At 44.8% G+C, this 19566-nt stretch overlaps 1 protein-coding gene across 2 annotated transcripts in view; it reads right to left on the reverse strand.

Moving 5' to 3' along the window:
* Positions 1-1062: 1062 nt before the first annotated feature.
* Positions 1063-19566, reverse strand: part of gli3 (GLI family zinc finger 3) — a 97230-nt gene continuing 78726 nt past the window's right edge. For both annotated transcript variants that reach the window (XM_082546941.1, XM_082546942.1), the window contains 8 exons: positions 18870-19089; positions 16663-16776; positions 15603-15743; positions 8767-8916; positions 8504-8668; positions 8123-8413; positions 5858-6251; positions 1063-5336 (listed from right to left, as the gene is read on the reverse strand). In XM_082546941.1, the coding sequence (XP_082403067.1) occupies positions 2947-5336; positions 5858-6251; positions 8123-8413; positions 8504-8668; positions 8767-8916; positions 15603-15743; positions 16663-16776; positions 18870-19089 (3865 nt within the window). In that variant the 3' untranslated portion in view covers positions 1063-2946. The remainder of the gene's footprint in view (positions 5337-5857; positions 6252-8122; positions 8414-8503; positions 8669-8766; positions 8917-15602; positions 15744-16662; positions 16777-18869; positions 19090-19566) is intronic.

Raw genomic sequence — 19566 nt, forward strand, 5'->3', positions numbered from 1 at the left:
TGTATACCAAACACCCTTTCTTCATTTGAATGTGATGTAGCACTGTTCAGCTTGTTTATCCATAATTTTAATGGCTTTTCTGGTGTAGAGATGCATGAACAGAATTGAGAATGGAGAGGGGGGGGGTGTCTTACTTCACAGGATCCTCCGTCTCCGCTAAGTGAACTCTTAAGGATGCAAAGGGGGTGTTGGAAAAGGTGGCAAGCTTCCTCTTTTTTTTTTTTTTTGAGAGGGAAGGAAAAAATTGTTGAGACAGCCGCAGCCTCTGAGCATCAAAAGTAAAAGCGCTCCATCTTGTATCCCATTGGAACAATTTAAAGGTCTCTTGCTCTCCCTCTCCGCAGTCTAACCGTAGCCTTCGTTCTCGTTGTATGATTGCACTTGTGTCGAGCTCCTTAAAAGCATAATGGGAGTCTCGCTTAGAAAAGACTCCGATTTTTTTTTTTCTCGCTCTGGAAAGTCAGGCGGGGAGAGGGGGGGGGGTGGAAGTGATGCAAGATCTCACTGTGCTCACACTAAAAGGACTTCTGATTGGAGCTGATGGGCTGTCAGCTTTAAGGGGCCTGTAAATAGACGTGGGCTATAGACCTGCTGGCTTTAATCTCAACATAGATGAGGACGTGACTGCTTTTAATGTGAATATGTAACCAAACATGTAATTTATATCCATCAACTTCATGAGCTCCAACCTTACAGTGTAGTCTCTGTTGAAAAGAGGGCATCAGGAACACTCGCGCTTCTCTGAATGAATTTACTCATGTTGGAACATTGTGTTTACTTTTAATGGCAGAATATTTCCACACAGTAGTCTGAAGTAGCATCAGACTATTTTATTTTGTATCTTGCAGTCTTTTTCTTCTTTTTTTTAAATAAACTTGCACAATATTGTTCCTTTTAGTGACTTTGATTTATAGTAAATTGAGGTGGATGTGTGCAGAGTTGCTGAAGTAGCTTGGTTTCTTATCTTGGGTTTGTGTCTTTATGAAAACAGGCACAGAGTTCAAAGCAATATGTTTCATATAATATCAAAACCGCAGTATAAAGAAGGGAAGACACTTAAAATATAATTTCCATTTTTATTAAAACCATACAAACATTTGTAGTCAGTTATAAAAGAGCAAAGTGGCTCTTCTGGCAGAGGGGCAGCGCTGGGCACTTGAAGCTCCGCTCTGAGCCAGATCTGCCTGGCCTCTGCCCAGGGCCTGGGAATCCCTGCTATCAAAGTCAGTTCTGTATTGGCCCAGGATATCCCCTGCCCTAGTTCCTCTGCTAAAACTACAGCATGAGTAATGTATTTACAATATATATATATAAAAGCACAATAAATGTGAAAACAACAACGGAAAAAAAAAAGAAAAGTAGAATGCATTTCGCAAATCTCAACTTTTCTGATATCCAGACTTTTCTTATATAAATGTTCTGTGATTTTTCTCTTTTTTTCAGACCCCACAAGACACTTTACATGTTTACTTTTTATTCTTTTCATAATTCACAATGGAAGATTGGCAGTGATCTCTTTCTTTTCTGACAGGCAGATACATATAAGGCACATACCTCTGAAATTTCCTTCTTTCAAAGGGAAATGATTTCTACTTCTTTGAAAAAATGAAGAAGAAAAAAAAAAACACACAACAAAACCAAAGAAAGTAAACACCATCAATGCACAGCTACAAAAATGACCAAAAAAGTACCAAAAAACAATAAAACAGTTTGTACCTCACTGCTTTGATGCAGAGTAAAAGGTAAACTACTCGATATTCTGTGTGCAGTCACACAAGACTGCAAGGCAATACTAACACTGTTGACAAAGTCACTGCAATACTTAATGGCAGTACACATTCTGAATTTAAGAGCTTTGGAGAGAACGATACGCATGATTTCCTATAAAACAAAACACGTCACTGTACAGCACTTTTCATTGGGAGCGGAAAACGCTGTGTGCTGTGGACCGCCATCAGTTATTAAGACAATTCAAAACCATAGAAAGTACTCAAATCAATCCATGTAAGCATCTTTCGTTTTTTGTTATTTCTTTTGTTTTTCTTTAAAAAAAAGCACCAAATCAAGGAGAGAAAGTCCATTTACACATCAGCTTCGAACAACCGTGCAATCCAACGTCAACAAAACAAACAGAATATAAAAACAGTTATATACACTTGTGAGTACCTTACCAGACTAACAAAATCAAGCCATTTAGATATTAAGTAGACAACAATCTACGGCGCCTTGAAGACTCGGATGTGTGGTCCGCGTTTTGGACTCGATACCGTGTCGAGGAAAAACACCACTTGGCAAAACTTGGTAGAAGCACTGAAACATTTACAGCTTCGCAAAAGGAACGTACAAACAAAAACGTAACAACAAATGTAAATATACCACTTGTTAAAACCTATGATATATAAAGTTGCTTTCGGGGCCTGTTGAATTCATGACCCGTGTCTCACTTCCTATGATGACAATGGATTCATCTGCTTTGTACCAGTGGGAGCGGTGCACGACTGATACGTGGGCACGTGGGCTAGTCTATGCACTCGTATAGACAGTGTTAAATGTTTCACTTGAGTACATGCATTTATTTTATTTATTTTTTTACCGACAGGGCGTACAGCAAAAACAGTAACAATACACAGAATACTGATTCAAGGGCGTGAGCTTTTGCTCACCATCACGTAGTTTTACAAAGAGAAGGGCTTCCAAAAATAGCCTTCATTCCAGAAAAGGAATATAACTATTTATTTATACACAATTTTTGACACATCCCGTTTCTTTGTAGGATGACATTTTTACAAAATAAAAAAGCAAGGGCTTGGCAACTGCCTGTTTCAGAACACTTCTAAGTACATAAAGTTCTCATAATTACCGCTTTTAACTTTGTCTTCACATACACCAGAGTTTTTCCTCTTCCTTTTCCTTTATTTTTCTACGGGAGGAGAAAGCAGAGAGCAGCTACTGTATTATAGCCAAGAACTTGCTCTCCTCAGCAAGGGTGGTGAGGAGAGAGCTCATATCTCCGATGGCCATGTTGTTTAGGCCAGGGACCACACTGTGGAAGGCAGCAGATGCCCGAGGGGTGGTGAGGCGTGAGGAGGTCCTGGACAGACCCTGGAAGACGGAGGGACTCAACGCTCCTGAGACCAAGCTGCCCTGGTCATAGCCATCCTCCAGCATGGCACCGAAGTCCAGACTTACCCCTTCATCTAATACACCGGGAACACTACCGTCCACTGTGCTGGTCACCTGATCTGCACCAGGGGAGAGAAGAGCAACCGAAACCCCGTTGCCGCTTCCACCACCTTGTCCCTCAGATGCAGCTATGGAGTCCAACAAGCACTGATCTTCCAGAACATGGAATGTGGAGGTCTTATGATCTGCTGGTTCGTAAGAGGGGCAGTCAACAAAGCCCTGCTCTAAGTATCCATGATCCTGGGACTCCAGCTTCAGCCCAGAAACTTGATTCGCAAGGGAGCAGCTCTCGCCACTCCTCTGCAGTTGTGCTTGTTGAGTGACGCAAGATTCGTTTTCATTGGTGCTCCCGGGACTGAGGTATTGCTGGGTTCTGCCCAAGTTCCTGTTGATTGGTGGATGAGGAACATGTACCGGGCGATTGTGATGAAGAGCAGACCCCTGGGAGAGGCTGGGGAGGTAATCCATGGAGGCTCTGCTAAGGATTAGGTTGTTTCCTACCTGGCAAGAGCTGCTGTTGTGCTTCTGATGGAAGTGGCTCTGTTTTTGAAATCCGTTGGAGGCCTGCTCTCTGAAGCCCTGGGGAAAAGGTCCATTGCTGATCTGTGTAAAATTAGACCTATTAAAGTTGTTTGTAGAGTTTTGACCAGTACCTCTCATTTCCAAGCAGGAGTTAGGTGATGTCTCTAGCTTCACTCCAGGGTTTACGCAGCAAGCACTTTGAGACTGATTAGCTTGGGCGCAACTGTTCTGGAAATCAACGGGTACTTGCTGCTGAATAACCATGTTTCCAAACCTGCCAAAAGGTGCAGACACAGGCCCGTGTTCTGTGCTAGGCCACCTTCTACACTGCGAATGGTGGTTTTGATCCCTTGGAGGACACTTGTCAGCACTCCCAGAGCTCACTTCATTCCATTGGATGGGAAGTTTACTGGGGCTCTTCCTCTCTCGTAACTGTTGCTGCTGCTGCTGAAGACTATGGGACCCAGGGAAGGCCGTATTTGACCCCGGAGTTTGGATCTGGTCTATCTCCTCCATAGATAGGTGGGAGGTGTCCCTTTGGCTAGAAGCTATTTGGTCCTCATTGTGCATGTGGGAGCCATTGTCCAACTGAACTTGGGAGTGGAGATACTGCACCAGATCATCTGGTAATATATCCTCATCCCCAAGCAACAGCTCAGCCTCCCCATTGTCCTCCATTGCCAGAGCTTCTAAGGCCGCTTGTTCCGCAATGCTAGGGGTGTATGGTGAGTGCTGCAGGCCTCTGTGCAGGTTGCCTTCTGAGCGCGTGTAGTTCTGTAGGTTCAAATTTCGAGACTCAGGCGTACAGTGCAGAGCAAGAGGCGGAAGAGGGTGGAGGTTATTAAGGCTGCTGAAGCGCTGCACCGGAGGGAAACTACAAGTTTCAGGAGCCTGCGTCCGCACTGGGTCGCTAGCCCTCCGGTTTCCACTCAGTGGTCCCTCACCAGGGTAGAAGACCCTCCTCCTATTACCTGCATGTCCCGTGTAGCCATTGCTGTACCCACTGGTGGCGTCACTGCAGCGAGGTGGCCTGACTAGAGGTGGCAAACAGTGGTTGCTACCACCCTCATCCATCATGGCCATGCGGGTCTTCAAGCTCATGCGCTCCATGTTGGGTAGAGGCGTAGGAGGCGGGCCACCTGTTGCTGCTGCATACTTGGCTTTAAGGTGATAGTGCTGGGCTGGGGTTAAATTGAGCATCCCTCGTGATCCCCCTCCTCCTCCCCCAATGCCTACTACTCCCCCACCTCCACAGCCCCCAACTGAGAACACCCCTCCACCCCCTCCTCCCACCCCACCTCCATACTGGCTAGCTTCACTGGACCGACGGGAGGCATCGGTGGAGATGGGGTCGTAAGAGTCGGTGGAACTGAGGTTGTGGTGGCGGCGGTGGTGGGCGGCTGCTGCCGTGCCCTCGCTCTGGGAAGCCTGGCTAGAGCGACGGCTGGAGAAGCAGGGGGAGATGCCGGAGGAGCGCCGGCTGCTGCTCAGGTAGGCTGAACTGGTGGCGCTGCCGCTGCTGTCACGCCGGTCTCTGAGCAAGTTGAGCACTGTTAGCTCTGTGCTGCCCAGCTCAGCATGAGCAGGTGGCTGAGGGGCAGACACCCCCCACTGCCTGCCCAGACAGGTTCCTGGGGAGACACGCAGACAAAGAGATGGGAATGAGAAAAGTTTGGACACGATAAAGAGAAACGAGGGGAGGGGGGGAAAAGTGTGGTGAAAACGGGATATTAGTCAAAGATGATGAGAAGAAGCCAAATAAGTTAAGTGTAAGTGTGGAGAGATCTTTCAAACAGATGTTACCACAGACAACTGGCAGCAGTTGGGCCATGAAACATCACATTACATGCTATTCTCTCCGATATGATTTACAGCTTGATATGGTCTTGATACCATTTTCCAGCAGAACAGTAAATTTTAAGCATTTGTTTTGCCTGAATCCTTCAGCCAGAAGATGAAATTCAGGATAATTTATCTCTGTGATTTGTGTGCACGGTCATGGTGAGGTGTGAATTCTGTTTACAGGTGCTTTTTAACTACCATGTCTTTAAACCATTCCATTATAAGAGGGGTTTTTTAATCTTCACAATCCCATTTGAGCTTCAAATAAAATGGACAAAATGACATTTAAAAATGTAAAAGTTTCCCTTACCCTTCCCCAACATGTTGGGTACTGCAGAAGCTTTGGGGGGCGGTGTAGGGGACAGGGGCCCCAGCCTGGGCAGCGCTCCATTCACCTGCTTCAGCCTCTCCATCTTGATGTGCTCCATCCATCGCAGAGGGCGGCCGATACTTCGCCTCGCCTGGAGGGTCAGCATGGCCGCGGTAGCTGTGGAGACAGTGGAGTCCATGATGGGGGCTGGCTCACCCTCACACTCCTCCTCTACTTCCTCTTCGTTTTCCTCTTTCTCTTCGTCCTCCTCCAGCCCCTCCCCTGGCGAGCGTCCGGCGCTCACAGCAAGCTGGACTCCACTGCTGGGATAGGTGCTGATGGGGGACTGGTCACTGCTGCATGTAGACTGACCGCCAGGGCTTGGCTGAGACGTCTGATGCACGCCAGGAAAGAAAGAGAAGAATAAGAATAGGAGAAGAGAAGTGAGGAAAAAAAATCAATATATTAGTTAAATAGTTAGAAACAATGACTCCAGGTTACACAGGTGAAGATATAAAGCGTTACAAATGATAACAAATGAGCATGCACTCTAAAATGTTGGACAATGATCATTATTCATGAAAACGAACCATTATGAAACACAACTGTAGTCGTGTGTGTGTGTAATGATTGTGTGAAAGTTACTTTTAATCTTTTGGGGAAAAAAACCTTTAGTTTATTTAAGTCTATAGAAAGTTGGACCTTAAGTCATACAACCTAAAAACTTTCAGTGTATAAAATCTCCACTGTCTATAGTACTGTGCAAAAGTCTTGTATATTTGTATAAAAAAGCATTTTTGCCCCCAACAAGTTGATTCCTAAAGAGCTATTAGGCAAAAACTTATATCAGCATATCTCAGCATGGTGTGCAGGATAAAAGAAAATGTGCCAGTTCTAAAAAAACAGTACAAGAAAGTATACAGAAAAGTACCATCAGATTTTCTTTGACCACGCAATAACATCTGGAAAGCATCTGCTTGGTAACTGTTTCATTGTTCCGCATGCCAGTGACTGAAAAACACACTGCCAATGCAGCATGTTGTAAGTGAATGGGACAAAAGGAAACCAACATTCAAAGACGAGCCTTGAATGCTCTTCAAGAAGTCTGGAAAATTACCTGAGAGAGTTCAGGTTGTGTTGAAGAATATCTGTGGTCTGTTTTTGCCCTGTATACTGTATTTCCATGTTTACATGCACCTATTTTCACTTCCATAGAAAAATATAAAAAAATTAGAGGAAACTTAAGACTTTTGTATATATTAGCCGATAGTTGTACAGATGCAAAATGTTAGACGTATATTGAAAACAGAACATCACCGAGTCATTGTTTATTTTCTGTTCAGAAATCTATTAGAATACTTGTGACCACATCTACTGGACCCTAACACGGTCTGCTCAGCTGTGGTGCTGCATGAGAAGCAGACGAGTATTGTACACATGGAACAGAAATCACATAGTCTGTGGATCACCAAGCATCTTTTTTGTAACAGAGGTCGAATCAAAAACTCCTCTCATATGACCACATCTGGATAAAATAGTCAAATATCTTTTTGAGCTACTGTTTTTTGATTTTATTTAATGGAATGTTACAGATTACATTGCAGATGGGAATAATGAGATCCTTTTTTTTGGCATCAAGTTGAAATAGTGTTTAGTGCTTTTGATCCTGTTTACTAGTGATTAAGTTTGGCTGCACAGTGCAGCCCTGAGCAGTATCAAGCTTACTTTCAGTGCCCTTGCAGTTCTCCCCAAAGGCATGCTCTCAGCTTATAGTAACACAATGTCTTTGGTCAATATCAAAGTGTCGTACAATGCAATAAGAACAACAGTCTTTTTATGAATTTAAGGGATGAGAGAAACCAGGAATGGGAACCCATCTGGCATGTTTTAAAGTCAACAAGTGGAGCAGTTGTGACAGGATGTTAAACGTTTGATGGGAAATAGGACGATGAGCAAAGAACATGAGAATATTTTACAAATAAAATATAAAGTGATACCTATCTCACCTGATTACCCACTGTCCTTAGAAAGGCAAGGAGAGAAATGCCGAAGCATTGGATAGAAGGAAACATGTACTCATTAGAAGATTATGGTGTTAAACGTGCATGGCCCCTATTAAATGCTACATCAAACCTAAATACTAGGCATTCATTCACTAAGTTTAAGTAAATAGTAGTCAGAATGTTAGAAAGTTAAAGTGCAGGAATCAAAATGAAGTTAAACACATGCGAGTCGGCAAGAAGGATACAAAAGCTGAAGTCTTACCATGGGCTTCTCTGTCTTGACAGACTTGACCTGCAGACAATCGTCCTGTTTTGAGGTAGAGTGGTTGTACTCCCTTTGGTCCGTATACCCGCCCAGCGGAAGTTGCCCTGGCGAGCGACCCTGGCCGTTCCCCCCAGGCTCCCGGGGCTGGGGCGGCGGGCGCGGGTAATCGCCCCGCTGTTTCTTGGTAATGTGCGCCTCCGGCCCGTGTACCGTCTTAACATGCTTCCGTAAGGAGCTTGGATCTGTGTAGCGTTTTGTGCATCCCGGGATTTTACACACATACGGTTTCTAAGAGAGAGACGAGAGACGAACATTGAGTTTGTTTGTTTTTCTTTGTTTTTTTTGGCATGTTGAATGTGTGAAAGAACCTGTTGGCACCTCATTTGAGTGTGTTCGATTCTGATGTTTCGCCCGGTCTGATGCATTGGAGAAAGCCTTGTTGCAGCCTTCGTGTTCACACACGTACGGTTTCTCTCCGGTGTGGGAGCGTAAGTGAGTCTTCAGGTTTTCCAGACGAGAGTAGGCCTTGGTGCAGCCTTCAAACTGAGGAGGCGAAGACAGTTTCACTCACACATCACATTCTTTTACCACAAACGTCGCAATAATGTGACATCAGCTGAGTCTATCTGAGCGTCCCTTACTGTGCACTTGTGCGGTTTTTCCCCGGTATGCCTGCGCATGTGGACCACCAGCATGTACTGTGCCTTGAAGGGCTTCTGCTCTCGAGAGCATTCCTCCCACCGGCACACAAACTCCTTCTTCTCTCCGTGGATGTGGTCATTGTTGATGTGCTGCAAAAGAAGATGAGAGAATTTAAAACGGGACCGCTCTCATGAGAAGTGGAACGTCACTTTGCGTCGAGCGTATTTGTTTTTCAGCTTGAGCAATTTTTTTCCCCTCTGCAACACATAGGGGGAAATATAATATTTCCTTTGGCAAATCTCCATTTAATTTCTTCAGTCTCCTTCCTCTACAGTCTTTCTCTTTTTCACAGTGTATTGAAATCTGCATAAAAGCAGGCAAAGAAAAGGCAGACGTGTGAGTCTCGGTGTCCGATCTGAACGGGATTTTCAAATAAAACCCTGTCACTTCGCATCACACTGGGCTCGCGCCCCTCCATGACAAGTGCTGACAGTTGTGCTGCCGTGGCAACTTCCAATCTGAGGCTTAGGAAGACGGGGGAGGTGGGAGCGAGGTGAGGGGATAGGGAAAGAAATCAAAAGTTCAGTCGAGGCGTTTGAAATGCGAGGGCTTTACAACTCCAGCCAAGCATTATATCTGCAAGTACCACCTTTCCCTTGCTCCATCCCCTTCTCTCTTCCCTTTTACTCCATTTTTTTTCTTTTTCCTCACAAACTGTCTTCTAAAATGGGATAAGTGGCCTAAGTTACAGAGGAATGAAAGAGAAAAGGCGAGGCGGGGGGGATGTGAAGATGTAGACGCTCTGGGGAAGAAGTCAACATCTGGCTCTCTTTCAGAGACAACAGTGTGTGGTGGCCTCTGAAGTGTCTATCCGAGAGCAATTTAAACCCACAGAGACAGACAATATCCTGACTGAAAGAAACCACTATTATTACATTCCTGAGCAGCAGAGAGGACTCTTTATACCTTTAGGGTGAACGAGGAGGGACAGAGGAAGGGAGATGAATACATACTTGACTTTGAACGCTCTTAAATCTCTGGGAAATCCAAGATTGTCGAGCTATAAAACATGCAGGACCAAAGCAGATAAAGTACCCAGGGTCATTTACCCTCCAGGCATGAAGCTGCCCTGACAATGTCATCTTTGTACCTTCTCAGTTCCTCGCTCACTGGCTAGATCATGACCCCAAGCGCAAGCATGACCATGACATCAGAGAGACGCCGCGCTTCTTAAAATCATTCTTTTATTCTGACCCCAAGCCTTTCCCTTCCCAGCAATACTAAAGGATGAGTATCTACAAATGAGTGAAAACAGTAACAGCAGAGCGCAAAAGCAAAGAGTAAAATTGACACTAATATATCGGCAAGGAACCGCCATTATTCTCACTTGACAGTTTTTAATTTTAAAGTGACAAAACAAGACTAATTCCAGGGGAAATGATTGGAGCCTGATTGACCATGGACGTTAGCGAAGTTTCCCCAAGATTGATCTTCTCCCCCACCTTGGTCCGAGCTTCGGAAAAACCTGACTCGTCTTCTCTTTTTCTTCCTCTCCGTGAGGGAACCCCGGTGGCAAGCGATCGGTCTGTTGTGACCAGCGTTCAATATCAGCCGGCTGAGAGCGATGAGGAGAAGGGCCGCGGCGCTGGATCATGCCGGTGGATGGCACGGCGCAGTGCGCGCTCGCACACACGGATGGATACGCAGTCACACTCTGTTTGTACAAAACGAAGGAGGTCGTTGACGGGCGTGATGCATGAGCCTCCGGGCTGACAAAAAGGGGGACAGGCAGCACGGGGGAGAAGGGCCGCCGAGAAACCTAATGGCAAGATCTAATGGCAATTCTTATTGAATCAATAATCTCCATGCTGAGCAGACAGGCCCCGTTGGCCGGCTAAATCGACAAACAGGTGCTGATAGCGCCGGCGCGGCAGGTTATTCATCTTCCCCCTGCCAGCTTATCGGCCAACAACTGTAAAAACGCCACCAAGATGGATTTAGGAGGGAGTCGCACAACGGGGAACGCAAGGGACACGGACACAGGGGACAGTGAAGCCGTCTGTGACATATGAGGTGCACGCGCACACACACAGAGGTGCAGGCACTGTTTTCTTGGTCCATATCCTTGTTTGGTTCAAACAACTGTTTAAAATAAACATAAATAACCCGAAAATACACAATTGCTTTACACTCCAATTCATGTAAACAAAATATGTAAAATAACTAATATATATATAAAATAAAATAAATTAAAAAAGCATGATTTGTTTCCATAAAATACTCAAATGCTCATGTCTTATATGCATTACTAAAACACAGGATCAAGCCACTCTCTCTTTTTTTTTTCCTTGCATTTTTTGCCGTTCCCCACTTCAGTATCCATCTCCATGTCTCCTTATCAAACCCTCTCTGGGACATAGCCTCCACGCATTAGAATGCATGCGTGCATGAAAAGAGGGCCTGTTTACAAGGCAATTTCACTAAGCTGTGGGACCCGCAACACCGTTTAGCTTTATCAAGCGCCGCCTAATAAATCATATGTTCCTTTGTGATGTCAGTTGGTGAAGTGCATTGTGTAAAGAGAGGGGGGGGGAGCGAGAACGAAAAAGGCAAAGAAGGGAGGGAAGGAGGGAGGAAGTAAATGGGAAGTGAGGGGGGTGGGAATGAGTGAGTGAAGGAAGGGAGGGAGCCAGATTTGGCATGTGTAATTCAGCACACTCTTTTCATCTTAGAGTATGATACTCTAGACAGATAAGGGGCCTAATCCTTCTCCTGATCAAAAAAAATCAGCATTTTACCAATTAAAGGCCTGCGCCAGCAGGCGGGAGAGGGTGTGTGGGGGACTGCCTTCAGACTGCGCCTGCGTTTATCTCCCTTTAACACTGGGGAGGCGCGCAGCGAGGGTGCACACCGGCTGACCAAAGGCAGCTCCCCATCTAAGAACAAGGACATCACAGCGCCACCTATGAAGCTGACCTGGAACATAACAGTAGGCTCTGGAGGATGCAAAAGGCTTTATTAGCTCAAAAAAAAAAAAATTGCACACATGCAGACCACCAACTTCTTCAGACACCCCAGTTTAAAGTCTGTCATATCTTCCAAAACAAGCCTGCTATTTGTGCCTGCCTGCAATACTGAGAGAGAAATAATTCAGAAGCCACAATTGGTTTAAGTACTGATATCCAGCATCACCTATTTTTTTCACGTAATTCTAAAATAAACAGGCTTTGAATAGGGAAAAAAGCTGAAGGGTAAAAAAATGAATCATCGAGTAAAACTGCATTATATGCAAGTACCTTAAAGCCACTTTTTTCAACATCTTTTCAGTGTTAAATTGCGGCAACAAGGTAGAGTTTGATTTTAGACTTCTCATTGGTGAAGGATCGGTAATAGATCAATGAAAAAATAAAAGATTGTTCAGCAAGGCCATATTAGGGAATTTTGGGAGTGTGGGGTTCACATCTCCGGCGACAAACCCCAGCGAAAAAAGCCTACTTCAAGAGAGACATTAAAGAAGCCACCAGGCCTTATCTTTAAAAGTACTCCCTCTGAGGGGGAAAGAGGGGAGGCAGAGAAAATGAAAGAGAAAATGAGAGAGGGAGAGGTTTGTGTCACCCCCACCCTCAAAAAAAAAAAAAAATGGGGAAGCAAAAGAATGTGTAGCTGAGGGGAGAGTGAGATGGGAGAGGTACAAAAGAGTTGAAATGTAATAAATGAAATAAATACAGCAAACGAAAATTGACGCCCGCCTCGCTTTTGCTGACTGGGTAGGCCAGATAAGTGAGCCAAATTGCACAGATCTGATGTTTATCTTATCGGCGGCACCGAGAGCGCTTAAACGCAGATGATAAAGGAACGCTGTGGCGTGTCATGGTGAAAGCACGTTTGAGAGTGTAAAAATATGCATCAAGAGCACGGCAGGAGTGCTTTTGAACAAGGTGGAGAGCAATGAGGGTGGTGCAAAGGCTTAATTCTAAAATTAGGCCAACCACAAAGAAAAAGGAGGGAGGGGGGATTGGAATCAGTGAAGCCGCCAGTTTTAAAACTTAAAAGGCGTTTATGGTATGACGGCGACTCTTAACACAGTCGCTGTAGAAAGTTTGTGTTGGTTGAAAGAGTTACAACCAAGGAGAAAAAGGCTTTTTTCCCCCTCATCATGTTTTTTTTTTTTCCCCAAAGCCATTTCAGAAGACAAGTACAGGGGGAAGGGACGCTCCATTGTTTAGTTATATGGAAATCCCCCCCCCCCTCCACCCCCAGCCCCCAAACCCCTTCCCAATGTGTGAGAAGAGCCACTGTGGTCCAAATACTGTACTTATCCTATTACTGAGGGGGGTGGGGGTGTGGAGAGATAAGAGCATTTTCCCGTCCGCTCTGCTGAATTAGAGGGCAGGGATTCTGTAGGCGAAGACTTTTATTGGCATCTCTCAGCATATCTGCATGTGCATAGAAAATGAGAAATAAAACGTAATATCAAAAAGTCAAACGCTGGAGAGGCGGATGGAAAAATGGAAAACTAATAAGGATTTTGTTAGCGTGTGTCTACACGGCGATCTGATAATAAGAGCGGTTTGGCGGGGTTAGGCCGGATAGTATATGTGGAGGAATGAGAGGACACGGCTTTGTTCGAGTGGCCACCTGGTGTGACTAAAGAAGGTGGGTGGATGTGGGCAAGGTTTTCTAATAATCGGCCATTCTCACCTCCTCTCCCACCACCTCCGCTCGCCCCCCGCCCCCTGAAACACGGGGCAAGAAGTTGTCAAGATCCTCAACCTTTGAGCTGAGCCCTTCAAACACGGGAGGCAGCCCATTCCGTGCTGAGGATATCAATTATAGATAGGGGTTACCACCGCGGCTGAGGATTGCAATGTCAAGACGGCAAGTAGACAGCTGTGGAGAGCTGAGGATCTTTCTATCAGATGTGTGTCTCGTGCGCACACGCACACCGTCCCCTTCTATTGTTGTAATTTCATCGCTCGCTCTGAACTTCTGCTTCCTCGACTTAGCTGATGGCCGAGCTGTTCACGGGCCAAAGCTAATGGTGCCAGTGTGAGCAGCCATGGCGGGGGTGACACAGCCGTGATGTCATTAATATTTAGCTTTACAGCGAACCCTCGGGCACAAGACGATGAGAACCATCCATCTCCCGGGCTGTGTGAGAGTTCAGATAACAGACCGGAGGGCTGGGTGGGGGGGTTCGGCCAAGTCAGTGTAATACACAAAGCTCACTCTGGAAGGCTTAACCCTCCAAATCAGTTTGCACCGTTCAGCTGTGTGATGTGCTTTTCAGCTTCTGAGCCCATTACCACCGTCCACGGATCTCCAAAAGCATTATCCAGCGGCAGCAACAGCCGATGCCCGCAGCTCCGACCCTGCTGCAGCTGCTGCTGGTGTTCAAACACGCAGGCAGAAGTTGTTGGCTGATAGCAGGCGTTGTCCAAAATAGCACAGCTTCTGTAGATTGTGCTAGGACGTACTGAGCTTGAGAAAAGGGAAAGCAAAAACCTCTCACAGCATAGAAAACAAAAAAAGCAGACTGGTGGTGGTAGCTCTGCTGCCTCTTACAGATGCAAACACCCTGTTGTGTCTCGCTGTTTGTTACCTGCAAGACAAGCTGCTCCTGTCAGAGAAGTGCAGAAACTTCTCTCCCAATAGTAAGCCATGAATGACACCTGAGTGCAATAGCAGCCATTTGCTTAACAGCAGCAAGAAAAAAAAGTGGTGAAGTGACTGAAAGCAAATATTCTGAGCACAGTTTAGTGACATTATGTGTAATTTATGGAACTGCAAATATTTGCGTATGGATTTCTGTACAGACAGGATACAAAGAGGGATTTTCACCCATTACAAACATACTCCCGTGCTGCTGGAGGAGGATGGCCTGGTCGAATGCTGATGGGTTAAAATAAAAATCCAAAAACGAAGCATGAAATGTACAGACAGTGGCGACAATGGTCACTTTTCACAGTTTGTGTTATAAAATCGCTCTTCTCTGCCACTGGCTGACGGACCAACAACAGTCTATGCAAGTCCAAGGCTGCGGGTGGATGGGCAGTTTCAAATGACAATGAAATTTTCTCCAGTGAAGCCACAACATTGACATATGAACACTTTTTTAGTTGATATGACGAAATACTAAACATTTTTGGGACTAAGTTGCTTAGTTGCGTGTCCAGGAGTTATGTGCAATCCAAGCAGCAACTTCCAGGCCTGCAGTTTCTTGAATGGCCACTAGAGGTGGGCCCCAAATATGAATACCTATGCAACGCTATCCTGTGTTACCATGGAAAAGGCATCACCTCAGCTACTTCAAGTTGTAAGATAATACTTTTGAAGTATTTTTAAGGGAAGTGTCTAACAAAAACTAGGGAATCTGTTCACTAGTCTGCTGGGTTCTGTTTCCATCTGCTTATCCAATGCATTTTGCACACATGCCAACTCTCTTTTACGTTCTCTATGGACAGAAGCCAGAAAGCTTCCAATAATAAAAATCTTGTCCTTTGTCCACATACTGTACATACTCATATTCATACATCTGCTTACAGGCATTACCTGTCAAATAATATGACAGTCTACAAAAGTCTGTGAGTGACATTGTAGCATTTATTTCTGTTACTAAATACTAATTATCAGGTATCTTACACAAATAGCTTTCCACGTTTGGTTAAAATGCTAAGCTGATTTTTTCCTGAACTCATGACCCTTTTGTTGTGACTCAAACTGACAGTATGAGCACAGTGAGACTGCAACGAAAAATTGTTTTCATATTAGGTCATTTATAGTTATTTTGTTGAACACTTCTTGTGATTGTTAGTGGGTTTTAAAATCTACTCACTTGTACTAGCTGCTCCTGCGTGTCAAACTCACGGCAGCAGTTTTCCCAGTGGCAGTTTGTCTCGTAAACTACCTCTGGCTCCTGTTTGCTCTCATCCTTGTCCCCTTCCTCCTTCACCAAAGTCATACCGTCGGGATTGTCCTGAGGAAAACAAGTTTTAGCACAACAATCAGTATCACCGGCACAACATGCTGAGATAAAAGTTAGAAAGCAAAAGTAACCGTTTCCTCTTCCTGACATCCGTCCATGTAAACCTGTCACAAAAGCCATTTTTCACATGAAAGGCACAGCCTTGAAGGTTATTGGTTAGTGGTGTAGCCGCAGTGCCCCCGCACAGCTGACCTCACCTGGCTGCCTGGGAGAAAAGAGTACAGGGCGGAAATGTAGCGCTGAAAGCCCCTCTCTGTTTTGGTGGTTTTTATACGACAAGACTGGGGTGAGTATTTGAGGAATCTAACCCCCTCTTCCTTCCCTAGGCTGCTCTATTAGCCCAGACATATTTCACTGTCACAGCTAGATGCCGGAGTAGAGCAGGGAGTTGGAGACGGCTTTAAAGGAGAGCCCGGGCTTCCACTGCACACCTCAGGCTCTTTCTTCTGCCTGAGAATCGACCCCCGTAAGATTTTTCCTCCAGATGCAGACACTTACTCTTATCACACTTCTCTTTCTTTACCCCAGCCATTTAAATTCAGATTAAACCAAAGCAAAAACAATTTCCTACCAGTGTCCCGAAGATCAATGAATAGTTTTGCTTCGGAAACTGAAACTGATTAGAGGGGAAAAAAGGGAAAATCAGCCAGATGCAGGTAAATAAACACTAAACTGTGGCTGTTAGGCTTGCCTATTGTTGTAGCCATGTTGGCAGGTGACCAGCAGCTATATGGGCTTGCTATATGGGGGGGGGGGGTCTAAAAATAAAATCAAGCTGGTGGGATTTTGCAGTAATTTGCTTCCTTTTTTCCCCAGAATGTGTGGAGTTCTCATATAAGTGAAAAATACCTATTGAGTCAGTAAATGAAAGCTAATTTTGATGTTTGCAGTTAGTGCGGGTGACTCCCACCTGTATGCTCACCACGCCCGGGCTTGGCAATTCTTCCTCTGGTTTCATTTTGGAACGTTTGTGGTGCATCGGGTCTCCTGTGCTGCTCACAGCGGATTCACTCGTTGGTTTGGCCTGTGAAGAAATATTTGAATATTTACATGATTACATTATTCGATTGTATTTCTTTGAGCCTAAAGTGTCACTGTCTCGACTATAAAGACTATACTGTACAAAAATCTGATCAGACTTTTTTAAACTGGCCACGAGCAGTAGCTCTCCAGACTTTCTGAAGGTCTCTCAAAGCCTTTCTTTGGACATTGGCTGCTTTTTCACTGATTTTCAGTCCAGTCCTTGTGCCTGACCATTTTCAGTGTTTTTTTTTTCTTTGTTTAGCCACTAGGTGCCAAACTAAAAGAATGAGCCACTGTTGTGTCTACACATTACAGACAGCTTAGCAAAGACACATGAAGCCTCAAGAGAAATGAGGAATCGTGGCTTTCTAGAAGTCAGTCTTGAAGTCTTGAGGAAGTAAAACGGGGGGGAGAGGAGGGGGGAGCCTGAGGTTTGTCATATTACACAACAACTGGACTGAAAATCAGTACAAACAGGTTTTATGTAATTTTTTTGTTCAAATCATTGCTATTATGTATGGAAGAGATTTAACAAATGGTTCAGTATCTACAGCCATCTGTAAAACACAGTGGCAGCTCTGTCTGTATTTCAATCAGTGGTGTTAGGGAGCAGGAATTATGCCTGTCAGTATGACAATAATGCTAAACACACTGAGAGTGCAGTGAAGCATACCTGAATAGAAAAACACCTGGCGAAACACTATCAGTCATGGATTGGCCTCCCCAGAGCCCAAACCTCAACATTACTGTGAAATTATCTCATCAGAGAACAGAACAAGAGGCATCCACCATCCAAAGAAGAGCCTTGAATTACTTTCCAGAAGCCTGAAGAACTACTCCTGAAGACTACTTAAAGAAATCACAATAAAGCTTGCTAAAGTGAGCTCAGGCTGTGTCGAAGGATAAAAGCTCATTAGAATTGTATAAATCGTGTTCTTGCCTGGAATACTCTATTTCCATGTGTGTTTGCATATATATTTAGTTAAATAATTGCACCTATTTACCATTTTCTTAGCAAAACAAAGAAAATGAGGGGGGGCTGGCTTAAGACTTTTGCACAGTACTGTATATTTTTCCATTTCCTCATATATATTTTTTTGTTTTATTCTTTATGGTATTATTAAAAATGTATGCGATGCTTATAAGTCAATCAGTCATTTACTTAATCAGCCTGAAAAAAAAAAAACAACCGTGGTTGAACCTTAACGATTCCTGCAAGTCCCAGACAAGAGCTTTAACCGAGCTAATGAAAAGCAATGCAATTCAGTGTATCACATTAGCTACCCTAATCATTGCAATTAAAAAAAAACACATGAACCAATTCAACCAATGAATGACCTGACTTTGGCCCTGGCTTAAATATGCCCTAGAGGGAATTCTTGTTACATATCAAGCTAGAAGAAATAAAAGAATTAACAAAGAGTTTTTAAACTTCTGGTGGAAAAAAACAGGCAAGTTCTTCTTTGACTTTCTATTCCTGAAAATGTTTTTTCCCATAATTTGGAGTGTTTTACAGAACTCTCCGTTCTCTCAGTCTCCTCAGCATTTGTCCAATATTTGATATTCAGCTGTGGCCTCAAAGCAATATTCTGTTGACTCTAGCAAAAGGGAAAAGGCAATTTTGGTGTGCCCGATTTGAATGAGGCCTCATTTGTGATAACATAAAATTCGAGGCATGGGACACAGCAGGGAGGATGGGTAATAAACACTGAATATTCACTTCAAATGCAGGCCCGCACATACAGTAAGGGCTGAGGAATGAGAGGAAAAAGTCCCTTTGGATCCATCCATCCATGTCAATATTCCCTCTCTATATTCTTGTTCTCTCTCTAGTGATTAATGGAGTCAGCAGTGGGATTCTATGCTAACAAGCCCCTTGTTGTTTGCTGCAGGCGGGTTCTGGGCCACGCTCGGCAGTCTAAAAACAAGAGACAACACAAGTAGGAGGAAACTCCCAGGAGAGGCACACATGGAGGGGGGGATCCTGCCTATACCACCTTAGCTCGCTGCATTTCTCTCAGATGTGGCTGGCATAGACGCTGCTATCTATTACCTGCAATGATGAATCGCAGAGGCACTAGCCATCGCTCTCACCTGCGAGGAGTCGTTGGAGATGACTGAGCGCTCGCTGGCACTGAGTCCAGATGGTGGGATGCCAGGCATGGGTCGCTGGGTGGCAAAGGCTGGTGTTGGGTGGATGAGAGGTGGACTGTGGCCAAAGGCAGAGCCAACAATGCCCGGCTGACGGCCCATCAGCTGCTGGTGCACATGCAAAGCCACCGGGGTCGGAGGGTAGGCGAAACTTAATGCTGGGCTGGAGAGAGCACGGGGAAACAAAAAAATCCTCACTAAACTACTTCACTAAAAAAATCAGCTGTAAAAGAAATGAGGCACAAAAGGGGGAAAGATAGTGAGTAAATGGATTGTTCTGGATAGCGCCTCAATCCCTGAGGACAATCTGACAGGAGATGGTGCGGTAATGCTGGAACCACAGGACCGTCGACAAATCCCTGCCAATGAATGTTCAGCTTGTTAACACAGTGAATTATCATGTGGTCTGTGTAAGGCAGTATGTCATTCTTCCACCAGGCAAATGATACACACGATAAATAATCTGAGGTGTATCTTATAGCCATGTAAATTATTTTTTATCTACTGCAGCAGAGTTTGTTTTTTTCCCCTCTGTAGCTTCTTAACCTGCAACCTGAGCTAACTTTTTGTGGATGATAAAAATGCCAGAAGCGACCCAGAACCTCTCCTGGGGTCTGTATAACCACGGACGGACCTCCAA

The sequence above is a fragment of the Aulonocara stuartgranti genome, assembly GCF_965226115.1.
Source record: "Aulonocara stuartgranti genome assembly, chromosome: 9".
NCBI classification, from domain to species: domain Eukaryota; kingdom Metazoa; phylum Chordata; class Actinopteri; order Cichliformes; family Cichlidae; genus Aulonocara; species Aulonocara stuartgranti.